Source organism: Dicentrarchus labrax, unplaced genomic scaffold (assembly GCF_905237075.1).
Source record: "Dicentrarchus labrax unplaced genomic scaffold, dlabrax2021, whole genome shotgun sequence".
Taxonomy (NCBI): domain Eukaryota; kingdom Metazoa; phylum Chordata; class Actinopteri; family Moronidae; genus Dicentrarchus; species Dicentrarchus labrax.
The window spans coordinates 7,484,092-7,504,878 of NW_026136721.1; the positions used below are offsets into that span (position 1 = coordinate 7,484,092).

General features: G+C 40.9%; 1 protein-coding gene and 1 long non-coding RNA gene across 2 annotated transcripts in view; both read left to right on the forward strand.

Annotated features, from left to right (window-relative positions):
- Nucleotides 1-20,787, forward strand: part of LOC127355388 (uncharacterized) — a 104,197-nt gene that overhangs the window by 9,739 nt on the left and 73,671 nt on the right. The gene's annotated exons all lie outside the window — the stretch shown is intronic.
- ndufs8a (NADH:ubiquinone oxidoreductase core subunit S8a) lies at nucleotides 1,793-7,951 on the forward strand. The gene is made up of 9 exons (XM_051386182.1): nucleotides 1,793-1,912; nucleotides 3,891-3,946; nucleotides 4,420-4,485; nucleotides 5,002-5,091; nucleotides 5,373-5,481; nucleotides 6,500-6,563; nucleotides 6,887-7,015; nucleotides 7,251-7,386; nucleotides 7,420-7,951. Exons 2-8 carry the CDS (start codon nucleotides 3,904-3,906, stop codon nucleotides 7,380-7,382), a joined length of 633 nt encoding a protein of 210 aa, XP_051242142.1. The 5' UTR covers nucleotides 1,793-1,912; nucleotides 3,891-3,903; the 3' UTR covers nucleotides 7,383-7,386; nucleotides 7,420-7,951.

The window sequence follows — 20,787 nt, forward strand, 5'->3', positions numbered from 1 at the left end:
ATCAAATTCTACTTTTCCACATGCTGCCATATCTAACCTTTGACATTTATGACCTATAGAGATAAATTGTCACTGAAATAACATGTTTGTAAGACGTACCCCCACAGCCCAGTCAGGTTGGGAATCACTGATGTAACACACAGACCCTGATACAGCAAACAGACAGAAAGATATATCCTTCTTGTATGAACTGTGATATTATTAGGCCTATTATATTATTACTGTAATATTGCTTAGAACCTCCAACCATTGTTCGGAGGATTAAGTTTACTTCATTTATTAAGATATGCTGTTAGGATTTACAGTGTGGTTGCAATAGTTGTATTAGTGCTGGTGTGTGTGTAGTAGATGTTTTTTGTACTATTTTATTAATACAATTCAATTAACAATGCAATGACACAACTAATGAATACCAATTCAGTTTAAACAGACACATATACAAACAATTAAATAAAGGATCAATTAAAAAATAGACAAAAGATTACCGTTAAACATAAAAATAATGAGATTGATTAGAAAGTACTTTTTTTCATATAGCATTGGTTCTTAAGAAAAAAAAAAAAACATTTTCCAGTAGAAGCTCAAAGTTACAGATATTATCCAAAATAAATCTGCAGACCTCTTGCCACAGTTTGTGTGTGGGAGGAACCAGCAGGTCAACAGGGGCCCACTAAACATTACCCCAGAGAAACTGTGACAAATAACTGATTTCAGAACATTTGTATTATTTAATTGTTTTTGTTTTACTTGCTAGCTTGACCATGACACTGAGCAAGACATGGCGCTTTATTATGTTTTTTATTCCCTCCACAAACAGAAAACGTCAAACTTATTACTTAGCTATTTATGTTGTGTCAGTCAACAGTCCTTTTGTCAGCATTGCCCATGGTCACGGCACTTTCAGTCAGTAACACCTGAGGTCCTTCCTAATATCTGGAACAATCATTACCATCCCATAAGGTTCTAATGCAACAGAAACGTTCACTACTGAAACTAAAAGGACGAAGCATGAATACGACTTGACAACAGGTGATATTTCTAGTTCCCTCCACTCATAGAACGCTTAGCTCACCTACGCAAAACTCTTTACCACTTATTGTAACAAAACTCTTTACATATGTGTGTGGAGAGTTGTGAAACTATGTTTCAATCCGTATGTGCATAATCAGATTTGAATATGTGTAAAATCATCTGTAAATATGTACTTAGATTTGTGTACAGGAATCTGCAAAAGTGTGTTCAGATTCCATATGTCCGTAATCAGGTTTGCAGATGTATTGAGATTTTGTAAATGCGTATCTAGATCTTAAAATGTGTGGACAATATATGGACTAGTATATTTCTAGAGAGTGAAACTAATCAGATCTTGTGTGGTTGGTAATAATAATACAGTTTATTTCTATATTTGAACATGGTCTGCAAACTACAGGCAGCCTAAAGATGATCTAACAGGGTGCAAACAATTCTGTGACTTCCTCTCTGAAGGCTGCTGGAAACTGTCAGAATGACTTGCAGCTTTTTGTCCCCTCCTCCTGCTGCTGCGGCCTGATCTCGTCCACATTCCAGGCGAGGCGCAGTTCATCTCAAATAAGCCTATTTACTTAACATCTCAACATAATGACTTAGTGTCTCAAAATAATATTAAAGTTTCTCAAAGTCATTATTTTGAGGTACTAAGTCAAAATATTGAGACATTAATCCAGATTATTGAGAAACTCATTATAATAATTGATAGAATCCTTTTGGGAGAAGTGGGCTGTGTGTTGTACAGCTTCTTGGTCGCGTCAAATATGTAGTTACGTCAGTCAGACGTCCACGACGTCATCACGTTGTCTAACTTCCTGTAGACGCAGGGTCCGTTCTGCAAATCGTCCGCTGTTCTGGTTCAGAAGGCCAAATAGCGACAACTGCGGTGAGTCTAAAACTATTTAAATGAATCAAATCTTATTTCTTACAAGGTTCCTTTACCTCGGATTACATTTTTTATTTATTATCATCCGTCGCTGATCTTGACATGAACAGAATTACCTTTAATTCACCTCACGCGACCTTTGCGCAAAAGTCCTTGACAGTATGTAACCGGCTACTGCTCGGTGCTAGCTTAGTTCAGCAGTAAACATATACCTTTCCCAAATTAAACTGAACCACAGTTCATATTGCACAGTACGGCTGTAATGTGGTGCAGTCGAGTGGGCATAAGAGTGTTCTGTGTGTACTTTGCAGGCTAGTGCTGGCTAGCTAACGCTAACACCGCCATGCTAAGTGGCTTGAAGTGCTAGCGGTGTACCGGGAACTCAAATAACGCTCAGGTTGAGGTCACATCACGGTTAGTTTATCAGTGTGCCTCAGTGTTCACACACAGACACACAGTCAGTGGGCTGAGGTTAACGTTAGTAGCTGGGAAACGGTAACGTTACATTACCGTTTACAACAACGATAAACAGGTGGCGCAATAACAACAAACAACGATAAACAGGTGGTGTTTATCGTTGTTTGTTGTTATTGCGGTGGCGGCAACCTCACAACCTAAAGGTGAAGGTTAGCAATAGAGATCGTATTGGGACCTGTAATGTCACAGTGCCACTGTTCAGTGTTTGTCAGAATCAACCTTGCACTGTTTACATCACTGGGTCTCGAGCTATTTGCCCCCAAGGCACACCAAAGGGACAGCCAAGAGCTCAAAGCCAGTGCTGGGCAGCATGACCAAATATATATATCTCAGTATGTGTTAGGACTCTGGCGGTTTCACTGTATATCACTGTACTGTATTCATTCTGTTTTTATAGGTTTATTTCACTGTCAAAATACACACACCGATCAGCCATAACATTGTGACCACCTGGGCACCCTGGTGGTCCCATACCAACAGACTGCTCTGCACTGTGTGTTCTGACCTCTTTCTATCAGAACCAGCATTAACTGTTTCAGCAGTTTGAGCTACAGTAGCTCGTCTGTTGGATCGGACCACACGGGCCAGCCTTCACTCCCCACCTCCTTCCTTGGAGCACTTTTGATAGACACTGACCTCTGCAGACAGGAACACCCCACAAGAGCTGTCAGCTGTCAGTGCTCATAATGTTATGGCTGATCGGTGTAGGATATAAAAACCTTTTAATGTCATTCTGAAGGCTTTGATTACTGTAGGGTTTCCTTGGCCATACAAAATGACGTAAAACGTAATAAAAACAGAACTTCAAAATAAAAAAGACGCCAACTTTAACATTGCTTACCTTGTCAAAAGTTGTATAAACACTGACATGAAATACTCAAAGTATTTCAGTATTCCAAGAGATAGTTCTCAAATGTTCTATTACACAAGAAAGAAACAAATGATCACAAATTGTTGTGCCACAGTGTTTGTCCCGTTAGAGAGGGCTAGTTAAGGGTTAGGAGTAGTTAGATCATTGAGAGGATGCACTTTCCCACTATATTGTTTGTGGTGTAAAATTGTGCTGCACAATTAATCTAAAAAATATTGAATTTGCAATTTGCAAATCACAGAGGCAGCAGTTTTTTGATAAAGGTCAAATGTGTGACAAACAGCATTTCAATGTAGCACTGTAGTGCTGCAGAGATGTTCTGGCCTAAAAATCTTGTTCTCCTCATGTAAGAAAACATGTTTGTTTGGTACAGACCCCAACAAATGTCACATCTTTCCAGCACTACTGTTTACCGTATCGTGCAGCCCTACTGCTAAACCAAAGTCATAGGAGTCAATTCCATGAAATTGAGATAAGTCAGCTCTTCGCAGCATGAACAACATTGCTGTGTACTGTACTGATATAAAAAATGAAAAACTCATTCCTAACGTTTTGTATGGTTGTACATTGCGATGATGCAGGGGCTACTTTTGACCTGATCCTCACTGTTATTATTGTGTCTGGTTTTAGCTTCAAGGACGTGATGGCTGCAACGTTGCGTTTACTTTACTCCGTGTCAAGGCCAGGTAAGATTTGTCAGCTAGAGGACCAGTTGCACTTACACAAATACTGGTAATATGTGTACAAACAGGTTAAGACAATTCTCCAGTCCAGCTATTGTGACTTTATTATACTAGATAGAATTGATTCATCGTATACACAGTCCCCTTGAAATCATGAAAAGAGGCAGTAGAAACACTCCTGCTTTTGTCCACAGGGGCGCCAGAATTAACACTACATGAAAAGGCTTTAAACATTTTAACATTTAAACAATGAGTAAAAAAAAAAAAATAGAAACACTTTGGGAATTACACAAGAAAAAGTTGTAAAATCTCAAAGCACATGTGTGTGTCAATAATATGAACCACGTTAGATTCAAAAACATCAGTCACCTGTGTAGTCTCCTTCATTTGTATAGGTAATGAAACGTATTACAGCACTGAGCAATGGATGTCTACACTGTAGCAATCCTAATGATAATGCTCCTTTCTGCTTTCAGGCACTTTAGGGGCCAGCCAGAATCTAGTGAGGTCCTTCAGTGTGTCCGCACAAAGGGAGGGATTCAGTAAGTAGCACTACAGCACACAAACAAACAAACAAACAGCTCATTGTGATGTATTGTTGTCAGTGATGTGTCTCCTCTGTCCTAGTCCAGGCCCCCGAAAGTCTGGACTAGGAAGTGAGATTAGTGATCTTTTTGGGCTTAGCTTTCTGGTATCATGAAGCTGGATCACTTTTAGCCGATGTAGATCACCATGGTAACCTATGTTGCACAGTTAACCTGCTTCAGAACACGTTCATTTCACAGAAAAACTCACAGGATCCTGCCATGGACATAAATACAGAGTTTGCAACGAAGTCCAAAGTAAAAAAGAGCAATAGATATTTTGCTGTTTGAGGCCTTTCATGTTTCACTCTGGGTTAAAACGGAGCTTCTGACAATAATTAACTGCACAGATGTCATAATGAATGCAGTGTGATTTTGTGTCATGGTGAACAGTCAGTACACACACACACACACACACATACACACCCCCTCACTATCAGCAGCTCTCTCACCTGATTGTGTTTGTGTGTGCAGAGTATGTGAATGCTCAGGACATCCCCACAGACATGAAGTCCATCACAGACCGAGCCGCTCAGACGCTGCTGTGGACAGAGCTCTTCAGAGGTCAGCTCAGCTACACACATACAGTAAAAATAACATTTTACACATGGACACACTGAAAGTATGAAATGGAAGTTCTCAGCAGTCTGTCTCTACAGTCAGATTCTTTGTCTTTCTTTACTGAGTTTCTTTTGGAACCATTATAACATGATCAGAATGTATTTTGCAGTCACACGGTCATGTTGGCTGCTGTTTTTCCCTGGACAATTCTTTGTCTGTGTGATCTGCATGAGTCAGTCTGAGAAATGCTCATTCACACACCAATGATTGTGTCGTGATGTCAGGTCTGGGCATGACAATGAGCTACCTGTTCAGAGAGCCCGCCACCATCAACTACCCGTTCGAGAAGGGCCCGTTGTCGCCTCGCTTCAGAGGAGAACACGCCCTGCGCAGGTGAGGATGACCTTGCAACAGCTGCCCAGTGTGTTGTGTGTCAAATGACAGACTTTTGTTAGGTTGAAAATAATTAGAGCTGCAACCATTAGTCAATTACCAACTATTTTGAAACTCAATTAATTGTTTTGAGTCATTTTTAAAAGAAAAAATGTTCTCCAATGTAAATATTTTCTGCTTCCTTTAGTCCTCTGTGTCAGTAAATTGAATGTCTTTGGGTTATGGACAAAACAAGACAATTGAGGACGTCACCTTGGGCTTTGGGAAACACTGATCAACATTTTCCACCATTTTCTGACATTCTCTGGACCGAAAAACAAATCAATTAATGCATGAAAGAAAAGGATGGAGGCTGAAAAAAATCTGTAGTTGCAGCCTTAAAACCAATGACATGCATTGTGATTCTGTCAAATGTATTCAAAATAAACAGCCACTGAAAAGTTAGAATGTAAATAACTGATAACAGTATAACAATATGAAACCATGTTCCCTGAATATTGAGTAAAACCATGACTTGCTGATTGCCTGTGCTAAATAAAATGTGCTCAGTGAAACACTTCGCCTGTTCCCCACAAACTCAACAGGCATTACAAATGACAGCACAGTGGAAAGCTGGAGATTTTTTTTGTACTAAGCAAATTGAACAGTGGGTATGTTTGCTCTGTGCTTTGTCTCCTAATGTTAGTCACATTTAAATATCGCCATGGTCTACCCATGGAAAGCATGAACCTGTTAGAGTCCGTCCATTCTTGATTCCAAGCTCTCTTTTCCCTTTTTCACGACACTCTGCTGTCACTCATTCAAAACACAGAACGTTGACGCTGTCAGGCGGTAGCTACGGCCGTGACAGCTTACTGTCTGAAAGCGCATCAAAACCTATAGCTAGATTAAACTGTAATGCAGTAGCTCAGTAGGTCTTTTAATCATGACTCAAGGTGACATATTAAAGGGGCCCTCGGTGCAGGAGCAGCACTCAGGATCAAACTTTAACAAAGTGTTTGTAATGGTGTCACACCAGGTATCCTTCAGGAGAGGAGCGCTGCATCGCCTGCAAGCTGTGTGAAGCTATCTGCCCTGCCCAGGTACACACACACACACACACACACACACACACACACACACACACACACACACACACACACACACACACACACACACACACACACACACACACACACACACACACACCACTAGATGTGTTGATTGCATCATGTCAGCCTTTAATATGAACAAGAGAAAACTACTTTAGATACATGCATGCTTTAACAATACATTACTGTGAATACATTTAGTCAGTTGTGATTAAACCTGGTTATTTCTATTCAGTCTAAACACAAGATAACAGAGCTATAGAGGTAGCGCTCTCTCTGTGTCACTCTTCATCTCCCACAATGTGTGTGTCCAGGCCATCACCATCGAAGCAGAGACTCGCGCCGACGGCAGCAGGAGGACGACTCGCTACGACATCGACATGACCAAATGCATCTACTGCGGCTTCTGTCAGGAGGCCTGTCCTGTGGACGCCATCGTAGAGGTGCGTATGTGATCCACAGCGCAAACCGTGCTGGTCCCCATACAGTAAATTAAGTTTTTCATGTCACATGATGGTTCTTTAAATAGTCTCATTTTATCCAACTTTCACACATCCTTAACATGCAATACCAATGGTTGCCCAGCAGGTGTCCTTTTTAATCCTGCTCTTACCTCTGATCCCTGTCTTCTCTCTTCCATTCCCTCTCTCCATCCTCTCTCTGTCCTTCTCTCCTCAGGGTCCTAACTTTGAGTTCTCCACTGAAACCCACGAAGAACTGCTCTACAACAAGGAGAAGCTCCTCAACAATGGAGACAAGTGGGAAGCAGAGATAGCTGCCAACATACAAGCTGATTACCTCTATCGATAGACGCCCACACACACACACACACACACACACACACACACACACACACACACACACACACACACACACACACACAGTGTACAGTTGGCACATACCAGCATAACCTCTCACACACATACGTCCATACTGTACATACTGTAAGAAGACAGCAGTGAAGGATGTGCTTCACAGTTGGATTTGGGTTTGCATCTTTTATTTCAAACAGAACATTACCAACACATTTCCTTCGCTGTCAGTGTCATCCCCTTCTAATATGGTGAACATATTTATTGTGCAAAGAGAAATATTGTTGGCTGTACTGCCTTGGCATGGTTCACTCTGTGAGCGTCCAGTGAGGACCGTGTGGTTGTGTCCGTACAGTCCCACTGGACTACAAAGCACAGAGTCATGCTGTGACAGTATCAGCGCTGTACACTGATTGCAGACTTCATCCTGGTTTTCTTTTGATTCCGATGTCCCACACATGTATACCTTGATTATTGTTATTATGTTGGGTGTCCATGCAGAGTTTTATGGTCTTCGTGCTGTTTTCACCCTGACTCAAATAATAAAATTCTGGGGGAAACACTAAATGTGTCGAGTGTGAAAGTTCAATTGTGACTTTGGAAAAAGTAGAAGACAAATGACGAGAGTAAACCACATCTCAACGTCACCAAACTGAGTAGTAACTAGGCATGGCACAATATGAAAAGTTAATGTCACGATTATCTTATCCAAAATAACTGCAATACATGATATTATCACGATAATCAGGACAATAGAAGAAACACATTTCTTGCATTATTGGAAAGATGTGGGCTCCTCGTTGTTGGAAGTCAATATAGGACTGTATGTTGGAGAGCTAGAGCAGCTTTTTCAAGTCAAGCGATGTGAGAAAATTGACGATTATCACAATAATGGAAATTAACCACAATAAATTATTTTCATCACAAATTTGAGTTGGCTAATCTCCTGAACAGGTAAGCATTGAGAATCAGCTAAGTTTATTTGGCTAACTATCATGCTAACACTCTTTATTCAGACCAAAGTCAGGTGTGTGTGTGTGGGGATGTTTTTTGTTAACGTGACTGCTGTGAGACAATCGGAAAATACACTTTGTTTTCTCTGATTCAGCGGCTTTTTACGGGCGCTCCCTCTACTCCTCAGTCATCATCTGTGTCTCTCAACCATACAAACAGTTTGCCATGTTTCTGTGGTAGCCCACTGTAGAGCCCACTATCTACACTGGCTGTAGAGAGGGCCGTACAATCTGCAAGTACACAGGTTGGATTATCTCGACAGCAAATACACAAATAAAAACGAGAAAAGAAATATCAATAAGAAGTATTGATGTAAGTGTATTCTATAAGACAACAGAACAATGGAAAGCAATATTTTTATTAAAACTGTACCTTCTGTGTTTTTACAGAAGGACATATTTTAAAATTGCAATGCTGCTAACAATCCCCACTTCTACTAAATGTAACTAATCTGATTGTCTTTTTTCCCCAGTACCTGTAATGGATTACGGTTACCTTTTTTTGTATGCTGATTACATAACTCAGTTACATGTAATCCATTACGCCCCAACTCTGCATATTCAGTCCATCATCAGAGTTAATAGACTTGATAGTGGGGGCCGGTGTGAGAGTGCTGTGCACAGAAAGAGGTTATAAAAGGAATCACAGTGCCCTCTACTGGCAGAGGTAGGAATCCCTCCTGTAATGTTGATGGTTGATTACAGTGTACAACACAAGGAACACAGGCCCCAAATCAGAAGCATTAGCTAACACTAAGCCTTTGGAAGCAGCTTTAACTCTGATTGCAAAATAGAAGAACAAAGATAATGGTATTTAGGAAGATGCATACTGTGTATCACAGTGTAGAAAAAGCACAGAAAATCAACTTAACTTTATTTATACAGCACCTTCTTCAGTGCCTCACATAGAAAATTGAAACAACCTAAAAATGAGTAAGTAAAAGCCAGATTAAAAAGATAATTAATTTCCTTCCTCCAAAACTGAGAGAGCTTTCCCTTCTGATATCAGTTTAGGGGCCCAATAAACAGAAGGCCCTCTCACCAGAACTTATATGGGACACATAATGAACATTTAAAGTAGGGTTGCATACTCTTTATTCAGTCTCTGACTACAGCCTATGTTCAGTATGATGATGAGTCTCACCAACATTAAATATCAAACAGCATGTGGACTTGAATGACAGACAGACTTTACCTCTCCCTTTTTATTGAGGTCCCTCTAACACAGTAGTTCAACCTTTTTACTTCGTTCTTTAAACTGAGTGACATATTTTACGGAGTTTGTGTAAAACAAGCGATTTGGATACATTTTGATCAATTATTTCCTGTGAATATTGATCAGAGATGAGTTGATGATACTTGATATTTTTAGGAACTTTTTATACAATTCTCTCTGTATGTTTGTTTTGTTTAGATTTTTAACCATCATACATATTTAATAGGCTTCTTTTTTATACTCTTTGCTTTGCAATTTTCTAGCACCCGTTACAATCAAGAAGGCCTTGCACCTAGGGTGGGAAAATGTTAAAGGGGAACTTCGGCAGATTTTTACCCGAGTCTTGATCACTAGAGGTCACCGAGTACTGTCGATACGTACCTTTTCCATCGCTCGCTTCACTGAAAGCCCAGAAGAGTCGATCACGGAGGTCATGCCTTAGCGACGAAAACTTGAAGGTCATTTCCCCCTCAAAAATGTCAATGTCTTCACACACCACGCTCCAATCTGCACACTACAACTTCCTGCAACAACTGAATTCCCATGGGACTTCAGCGCAAGTCTCGTGATCGACTCTTCTGGGCTTTCGGTGAAGCGAGCGATGGAAAAACAGGTAGGTGACAGTACTTGTAAACTTTGAATTTAAACGGTTTCTGTATGAGTTGAAAAAGCATGATGTTGTCACGTAAGGGCCCTGATCATGTTGCACAGACATTTTAATTGCATTTTGTGTCTGTTAAGAGGAGCAAAAGGCACTCTTTAGGATATGCCCCCAAGAAGTGTATTATAACTAACTGGGAGCTCTGGCTATTAGCTGCAGGATCTCCAGTTTGCTAGCACCGGTTTTGGTCATTGTTTTTCCTATCGACAGTACTCGGTGACCTCTAGCGATCAAGACTCGGGTAAAAATCTGCCGAAGTTCCCCTTTAATTTCTCTAAGCCTGGGCATGAGGTGAGGAAGTGTAGCTCTTTCTCTATCTCAGTCTTCAGCTTCGTTCTACCAGGTTCCAAAGGTTTTCACTGAGCTGGGGGAGAAAGCTTTCTCTTACTTTGGTCCCTTGACTTGAAATCATTTGCTAAACTTACTGCATCTTAGAGATCTAGTCCCACTGGGAGAATTCAGCGATGTAACGATATACATTATTTTCTCAAACAAAAAGCTTCCTAATTCTTTTCTCTGTGCACAACTTGTCTCCACACTGCAGGCAGGTTGCCATGGAAACACAATCCTCCACAAGCTGCACCAATCACAGGAGGGGGACTGTACAGTTGTATTTGCATGCAGCCTGTATAAAGTGAGTCCCTCTCCCGCCAGACATCTGCCATCTTTACTGTTAGGTACTACAGAGGAAGAAGAGGAAGAATGCCTCAGCCATCGAAGTCCGCGCCCAAGAAGGGCTCCAAGAAAGCTGTGACCAAGACCGCCAGCAAGAAGAAGCGAAAGGTCAGGAAAGAGAGCTATGCCATCTATGTGTACAAGGTGCTGAAACAGGTCCATCCCGACACCGGCATCTCCTCCAAGGCCATTATCATCATGAACTCGTTTGTGAATGACATTTTTCAGCTCTGATTGGTTGCTTTTGTTCAGGCCCGGTGGATTCTCACAAATGCCATTAGGAACACTAGGAGGAGCCAGAGGAACCTGATTATTTCACACATTATCTGTCTCATGTACTGCTGTCTAGACACAGTAAAAGTTACCTACTGCAGCTTTAAATCTGATTGTTACACCCTCGTCTGGGGGGTAGGAGCACAACCCTAATAGTGTACAAAGACTGTCCCTCCCCAGTCCCTAAATCACAGTCCGAACACTTATTTATCAATAAAGTTAAATAATTTATCACTATTAATGTTAAAGTGTAAAAAAAAATAGAAGCAATGACGTCAGGGTGAACCAAGGCCAAAAACAATGAAGTAAAAGGGAACTGTCTCTTTAAAGAAGTGCTGACTCAACCTAGGTTTATAAGCTGAGAACCGAACCGAGCTGCTCCTGTCAGGTTTCTGTCACCGGAGCACTGGAAAGCCCAGGTATTTTAAACTGCAGGATGTTTAATGAGCCAAACACGGATCCAGCCAGTCAGGAGGAGACCTACAGGTACAGTTGCACAAAACACAGTGCAAAACTAGACACAGGTCGATATTACGGCCAGGGCTGAAACACCCTCACTACGACAAATCAAACATTTCCTCCCAAAAAAACAAAAATCTTTTTTGGCGAATTTTCAAATTCAAGTCCTGCACTAGCAATAACCACCTCACAGGTCTCTGTCTGGAGTTTTGCATTTGGGCCAAAAACCTTTTTTCAGTAGTGCTGTATTCACTTGGTTCTTACTGAACTTATTAGAGAAATAACAAATTGGGTGAACAGTAGCTTGCTCATCCTCCTGCAGCAACACCACACCAGCACCACTGCCATCCACCTCCAGCCTAAAGGGACACACAAAGTCAGGAGCCTCAAGGGGAAGAGCTGCAGACAAGAGCTTTGGCAGCCTCCAAGGTGTTCTGACATGCAGGTGCCCAGACAAAAAGTTTAGTAACACTGGTCAAACTGGTGATGAAGACTATGTACACGCTGCACACAGTCGAGACAGAGACACAATTTTTGCTACACTGTGACAAATATGTAGAAATTTGAGCTTTATCTTCCCTTCAATTTCTACACAAATATCCAGAATTTGAATCACAACCTGAAAAACACTAACTCAAGTACCTATTAGGTGAAAGACAAAATTGCTGTACATTGGCAGGTAAATGTTTGAGCTCTTGCCACAACCTGAGGGACATCTCTTTTTTTGTTTTCTGTTTTAAAACAAGAAGAGAAAAACAAAGGAAAATGTTTTTTCAACAGATTTTTGTTTTGTTTGAGTGATACTTTGTGCTGCCCCTCTCTGGGTGTCTGTAGGACTGCTGGGCTGCCCCTCCACACACGCCGAGCACTTCTTCGAAGTTGTTCTCAAGGGGACTGGACCCGGACCTGGCACCAGACCTGGTTCCGAACCCGGACTGGTACACCTGGCAGCAAAGTGTGCTTCCGGAGGGTGTCTTTAAAGGCATACTATGCAGTTTTCCGGTTTTGTCAAACAGCTACCCCTAGAGTCGCTGCGGAGTACTTGTATTTAACGTTAACTGTTGTAAATACCACTCACCAGAGCCGTCTCTATATACGGCTGTGCGTCTCTGCACTCACGGTCTGATCCCCTCCCCCCTGTATACCGGTACATGTTCAGTAGGATGGAAGCGTCGGACATCGAGCAGGCAAAGATAGACTCCGAAGATGTCTACTGACCAGGTAACGTCTGAGTGAATGCCTGCTAGTGTCTTCCATTGAGGCTGCTTCTTATGTCGCTGATGTATGTCACGTTGCACCGTAAAACAATTTGTGATTCTTGCAAGATTTTGCTGGACGCCACCTTTCAGACTTGCATTGCTGGTTCTGCCAACGGCGTCCCTCTCCTGCTTTGCTATCCGTTATATTAAGGTAAGGCATAGTGTGCCTTTAATTTTCCAACCCAGTTTACATGGTACACTAACATATGATGAAAGCCTTGACGGTATATCCACTACAATTCAATTCAATTCAATTCAATTTTATTTGTATAGCATCAATTCATAACAGAAGTTATCTCAGGACACTTTTCAAATAGAGTAGGTCTAGACCAAACTCCTTACAACATTATTTACAGAGACCCAACAGTACCACCATGAGCAAGACCTTGGCGACGGCAGCAAGGACAAACTTCCTTTTAAGAGGCAGAAACCTAGGACAGACCCTTTGGCTCTAGGTGGCCCTCTGCCTCGGCCAGTTGGGAGAGGGAGAGAGAGAGAGAGAGAGAGAGAGAGAGAGAGAGGAGGCTCCACCAGGATCCATGAGAACCTGCAAGACGAGAAAGCACAAGAACTCCGGGGAAGAAGTGAAGTTAGTAACATGCATTAATGGGACATGAATGAGTGCAGAAAGAGAAAGAGAGGAAGAGAGGAGCTCAGTGCATCATGGGAAATCCCCCGATAGTCTAGGCCTATAGCAGCATAACTAAGGGATGGTTCAGGACTCACCTGATCCAGCCCTAACTATAAGCTTTATCAAAGAGGAATGTCTTAAGCCTACTCTTGAATGTGGAGAGGGTGTCTGCCTCCCGAACCACAACTGGAAGCTGGTTCCACAGGAGAGGAGCTTGGTAACTGAAGGCTCTGGCTCCTGTTCTACTTTTAGAGACTATAGGAACCACAAGTAGCCCAGCATTCAGAGAACGTAGTGTTCTAGAGGGGTAATAGGGTACTATGAGCTCTTTAAGATATGAAGGGGCCTGACCATGAAGAGCTTTATAGGTGAGGAGGAGGATTTTAAATTCTATTCTAAATTTTACAGGGAGCCAATGCAGAGAAGCTAGTACAGGAGAAATATGATCTCTTTTCCTAGTTCCTGTCAGTACTTGTGCTGCAGTGTTCTGAATTAATTGGAGAGTCTTAATGGACTTATTAAGCCTGATAATCAGTGGCGGAACTAGACTTTTATACAAGGGCTGGCCAGAGGGTGGTCAAGGCTTTATCAAGGGGGCCATATACTAGGCCTAATAAAGGAAAATACTGGGATACTTTAATCTGATACCTAACATGCCTTCTTGACTGTTGAGTTAAAATCAGGAATAGAGCTTTATGAAGAACGAAAAGTGGCTAGAGGAAATGGACCGAAGTTTCACTTTCAGTTTCTGGCGCAGCAATTAAACCGGCACACCGTCATTCATTCGGAAAATTAAAAACACCCGTGGGAAAAGTCGGTATCTTGGCAAAACAAAGAGAAGGCTGCACATCCCGGACACTAGACACAAGACTCAGAAAGACGTTTATTCTGCCTTCTCTGTTTGCCTCTAAAAATCGTGCTGTTTTCGACGTGACATGCAGTGACCTGTCAATCAACTGGGGTGGCACCCGAGGTGTCCAATCAAATTCCAGAGGTGGCCAGTGCTCCCCCGGCCACCCCTCTAGCTCCACCCCTGCTGATAATAAGGAACTGCAGTAATCCAGCCTAGAAGTAACAAATGCATGGACTAGTTTTTCTGCATCCGTCTGTGACAGGATGTGTCTGATTTTTGCAAAAATTACTTAAGTGAAAAAAGGCAGTCCTGAAGGTTTGCTTTATGTGAGTTAAAGGACATATCCTGATCAAAGATAACTCAGAGATTCCTGACGGTGGTGCTGGAGGCCAAGGTAATACCATCTAGAGTAACTATATCTTAAGACAGTGAGTCTGGGGCCAAGTACAAGAAGTTTAATATCATAAAATTGCAGCTCATCCAGGTATTTATGTCCTGAAGACATGTTTGTAATTTAGATAATTGATTAATTTCATCAGGCTTGACCGATAGATATAACTGGGTATCATCTGCATAACAATGAAAGTTAATGGAGTGATTCCTAAAAATGTTGTCTAAGACCCAACAATTCCCACCATGAGCAAGCACTTGGCGACGGCAGCAAGGAAAAATGTCCTTTTAAGAGGCAGAAACCTCGTACAGACCCCGGCTCTAGGTGGGTGGTCGTCTGCCTCGACCAGTTGGGATGAGAGAGAGAGAGAGAGAGAGAGAGAGGTGCACAGCAACAACAGTAGCAACAACTACACTAATAGTAGTGACAGATGATGATGAACATGAAGAAGATGCTGCCTTGTTTACTGATTATGCTCTGCTATATTGCTACATAATGGTTTCTGCATTGATGTTTCTGCATGGAGTATCATTATATTGTCGTGATCCAATTGTCAGGTGTACATTGCTGGTTGAGGCCTGGAGGGGAGGGTGACCCCAGCCTTCATTTTGAAAAAAAAGTTAGGTTTCAAGCAGAAAAGTTGGTTGACTCTTTTCACTATTTTAGACATATTACAATTCTTGTGCAGGAATCAGCCCTTAGTATGTGAAAAGTTGTAAATTATTGGTTGAGTAGATTAAGAGGTAAATTAATCATCGTCATACATGTTAGCCCATTTACTGTTTCTATTAAGCACAACTAATACAGCACTAAGCACTAATCATAGGGAATGACTAAAAGGAATGCCTTGCTGGCCTGCTCTCCACAGGACCTGAAGTGCCCTCAAACTGTGGTAAGCACAAAGGGGGCATTGGACCACTGCTGCATCTTCTAGATCTTTAGCCATCACAAATAAATGTTCACATGCAAGGCAAGTTAAGTTTTATAGCCCATACAGCAAGACAATTCAAAGGATTAAGACACAGTGCAAACACTAAAGAACATTTCTATGCAATTTCATATGGGTATAAAAAATGTTCCTTTATTTTTTAGAACAATAACATGATTGATGACATGAACATGAGTTGGTTGTGGAGAGGCTGTCTCTAAGGTATCATGAGGTTGAAAGGCTATCTGACCAATGATGAAGGAGCCTGGTGAGGGGTATTTCTGCAGGGAATAAATGGGGCTGTGCTTCAATACCCTCACATTTTGCACCAACCTAGGAAAAACATTTGTGTCCTCTGCTGGTGGCATAATGTCGACATGGCAGCCATCAATGCTGCTAACAACCCTGTTAAAGGCTGCTGGCCAAACATGCAAAACCTGCCCCTAGGAGAGGAAAATCCTCCTCAGCAGCAAGGCAGATGACCTGCGGGTAGAGGGAGGATTTTACTGCTGGTTCTGTGGACTGCATTGTGGCTCAGGGCGTGTCAAAAGCTCTGTCAACGACACGATAGGAGGTACCAAAATAAGAAGACCAGGGCCTCAATGACAGGTCCGCATATACACCCGTATTTTGCATGCTAAGCAAATAGTTATACATTCATTGATCCTGCCCTGAAACTGAAACTGGGAGGCTCCCATTTGAAAATCTTGGTAGCCTGTTGTCTACGTAGATCACAACAAAAACAACTGAAAATCAAAATACTGATACAGTAGGAGGAGTCCATGTCGGCATTTACGGTGTAATTTCCACCTTGCAAACGGGAAAGTTAAGGTAGAAGCAGGTAAATTTTTTATTAGGACTGTTGAAAAAAAAAAAAAAAAAACAAGCCGGTATTTGGGCAGTCAAATGTTAGCGCTAATGCTCTGCCCGGTTGCAATTTGCGGAAGAAGAAGGGGAACATGTTGCCATCGTCACTTGTGGTAGGTGCATAACGGAGCTCCCACTGAACAGCATGGCCAGACCGGGGCCAAATACTGCATCCAATGCCAACAGAGGTCAGTTTGACGGGAAATGCAGTACCTAGGTGCTCTTTGGGACTGAGTCTGCTAATGTTAGTTGCATAAGCTAACTAACTAACTAATGGCATCTAACATTACCATTAGCTAATTTTAGCAACAAGTCCATCAGGAAACAACATAAATCATCCCATGTTCTGTCTGACCTGTTTGGTTGCACGCTAATGGCATGTTGCATTTTATTGCTGTGGATATTTCAGGTTGAGCTCATTTTTACTACTTTATATACTGATGGGTAGTTTATTCTACAGCAGTGCATCATGTTCTATAAGATTGTCACATGTTTGTAGTGTGGCTGTCCTGTGAGAACCACGTATCTCTAAAAAGTCCAAAAAACCTGCTTGTTTTCAGCTTGGTGATGATTAATTTTCCAGCTAATCCAAGAGGGTTTTAATAGCATAACTAGCTCCACCCACAAAAGGAACACTTCATCTTTCAGTTTATCACAAACATTCCAAATCAACACATCTGGAGATGCTTTTTACTGGACAGGAAAGGTATAAAGTAACTAATGCTTTCCAACAAATTTAGTGGAGTAAAATACGACATTTCCCCCTGAGATGTAGTGTTATCTTAAAGTATAAAGTTATATAAAATATAAATACAAGAACCTCAAATTGGTACATAATGCCATAATGGCCCTAATGATTACTGAGTTTCTCACACCAAAGTGTTATTAACCATCCTTTTAGTTTTTTTTCCATTTATGTTAGTTAGCAGTCTGTGTTACTGACTACCATAACCTAGCCAAACAAGGTTAGGCTATTAGTAAATAACTGATAAAATACAGAACTTAATAAAGCAATAAAGTGCAGCCAGTGCCAAAGTTGAAAGAACATACATTGTATAAAGCACTATCAGTTCATGAGTTTGATGAGAATAAAAATGATGCGAGTCTATTGAACGTGTGTGTGTATTAAATTGAATATATCAACTGGTATTTGATAAGTGAATGAAATAGGAAGAGGGGTTGATAGTACATCCAGCAGGTGGTGGTATACACTGCAAAATACTTTTACTCTAAGGAGCCATTACTGCATAATGTGGAGCTGATGGACTATGTTTTCTTATTTTGAAGGACAGTAGTATTATACTGTATGTGTTTTGTGTTTACAGTGAGAAGATAAAAGGTCAGACTCTGGGAGAGCCTATCACACTGCAAAGTCAATCATTTTGCCTCCTTGGACTGTTCATTTCAAGACATTTACACATAGATTGGACATACAGGTATTCATATGACACTTTTACAGACGTAAAAACAAAACACATAAAACAGGATGTAACAGAGTGAATTGGAACACAGCAGCTTCAATAAAGAGGCCACAGCAGTCAGTGTGGGTTAACTGCCATAACTGGCCATTTAGTGTTTACAAAAAATTGTTAATAAGATAAGAAAAGATGTTCCTTTATTGATCCTCCGTAGGAGAAATTTAAGTTAGACACAGCAGCATAGGGGAATGTAGTGCAAAGAGTACAATAAAAATCACAACATAAGAATGTTACAAAATATAATAGAAAATATAAGATAAATGAAAAATATAAATACACCATATATGCAGTAAAGTGGTGTGCAAAATATTTTGAGCAGTGTATAACTAAAAAACTAAGCTGTACATAGATAAGATAATAGTTTGTGTGTTTAACCAGTCTCAGTCAGTCAGTGGGGGTGGGAGGTACTGGGAGCTGTGGCGTTATGGAGTCTGATGGCCGATGGTACAAACAAGCCTCCAAACCGCTTTGAGGCACGAGGCTGAATCAGTCTGTGGCTGAAAGCGCTCCTAAACAGCCTCAGCTCAAACCCAAAACATAATTCAAATAAAACACCTAATAATAAATAATAGAAATGTGCCAACACAAACCAGACCACCATCAAAAGTGAGTGAACTCCCAGTTGAGTTCACTCACTTTTGATGGTGCACCAGCACTGAAGCACTAGAAAAAAAGGTGAGTCTTTAAAAGAATTAAAACCCTAAACTATATAAAATCAACTATACAAAAAAACCACTAAGCTTTTAAAACTAAAATACACAATGTTAAAAATAATGCAAAAATAGTCAGTGCTCTGCCTGTTTTCCATATTTTTACCTACAATAGAGTTATGGCAGACCCACTGTTAAAATAGAACACAAGAGCTCAGGTGCTTGTACCTTTACAGTGCCCAAACAATAACAATCCTAAAATGAACATAACAGCATTACTATTAAAAAACAAAGGCTTGGCTTACCAGAGGCAGAACCGTATAAAATAGTCCAGGCACATGAAAGGAGCACACAAAGCAGCACAGTCTGCAGTCTCTACACCTGCTGACCACGAGCCTACCTATCACTCTGTGGCTCTCCACTGATTGGCCACTCCCCAAACAGGTGTTCTAGGGTTCCTGTGCTACAACGATAATTCTACATATCTCATTATATCCTCTGGTTTCAGATCTCAGGTAGCACACTTATTTTGGATAGACTGATGTATAAAATAATTCAGCCTATTGCGTTTGAATGGAGGGACTAAATCGCCTGTTGTGAAGGTTTTTTTTGTTTGTGTTCTTGTGCAAGGAGTCAGAACAGATACTTTTAGCAAGCAGGCACATGCTCTTGTTGTGAACTGCTTGAAAGAAGTTTATCACAGGTTGGCCAATAATCTTTCAAATGTTGGATTTGATTATAGTGTTTAGTTTTAAAGATGCCCTACTGACATGCATTAAGATACAAATAGTCTGCTTGGAACAATAATGTGTCTGATGTTTTTCTGCAAAATTTCTACATTCCACATTCAAATTAAAAAGGCATCTACTCCTTCTACCTCAATAAACAATCTCTGAATATGCAAATGTTCATCTCTAAAGGTTTCCTGCTGGACACAGGTTCCTCAGTCCATTCTCAGTGTATGAACACTGGTGGCTTCAAGTTTCTACATCACACCAGCAGTCAAACCACCTGACCACACCCCAGGTGGGATAGATTTCTACAACCTGAAATTAAATGATCACATAATTCTACAAAAAGTGAGCCTGTCTGTCAGCAAACACATGACTGTGAAAATGATAAAAGCCCAGCTACTTAGTGATTAACAAGCCTTTTTAACATATAATTATACAGTATATGGTTTATGAAGCACCACAGTAAGAGCACTCAGAGCCTTCTGCATGTTCGGGTAACCTTCAAAGTGTTCCTACCAATATACGATACTCCCTAATGAGGCACACAGTTGAGTCGAGCACTGAAAAGAAGCTCACCTTTGAGGGTCAGTGTACTTTGTGGGCTACAGTTTTTTTCGTTTTGACGTGAGAAAACCATTTATAAATATGGGAAAGAAAATAGGTAATTTCTTTGTTTTCACTTTTCATTTTCAAAACAAAAAAAAAATTTTTTTTTTTTTTTTTTTTAAATTAAAAAAAAAAAAAATTTTTCTTATTTCAAAACAAAAATCTGTTTGCGGCACTGACCATTGAGTCACCTACGTAGAGTAAGTCATCAGTTCCAATGCCAACTGTCATTGTAACAGCTGGTCTCTGCTGAAGATACAGCAGATAATATCTCTCAATACCAGCTGCTAAAAGTGAATGGGCTTTTGGTTAACAACAGACCTTTGGCTAATCTGATTTATGACATCGCATCACATTTTACGGAGAGGGTGCAGTCACTCTATTAGTGTGTTTAAGGCAGAGTTGAAAAGGTCAGCTGTCGACACCACATTTCGTTAAGTTCTGCCTACAGGTAGAGAAACCTGCTTTGTATATTCCCATGACACCTTCACACCAAGGAGTCTAAATCTGGAGACAGATTCGTGGGGACTTCTAAGTGAGGGGCAAGCGGCTCCATTGACCCTGTCATTTATTTAAGTGTTTTTTTGGTTGTTTTTGTTTTTTACTGTATATTGATTAATCTTTTTCATTCATATGCATACATTTGTTGTAGTAGGCCTTTGGTAGGGGTTAAATTTTTCACTTGTACTCTGGGGTGGGTTGTATAGTA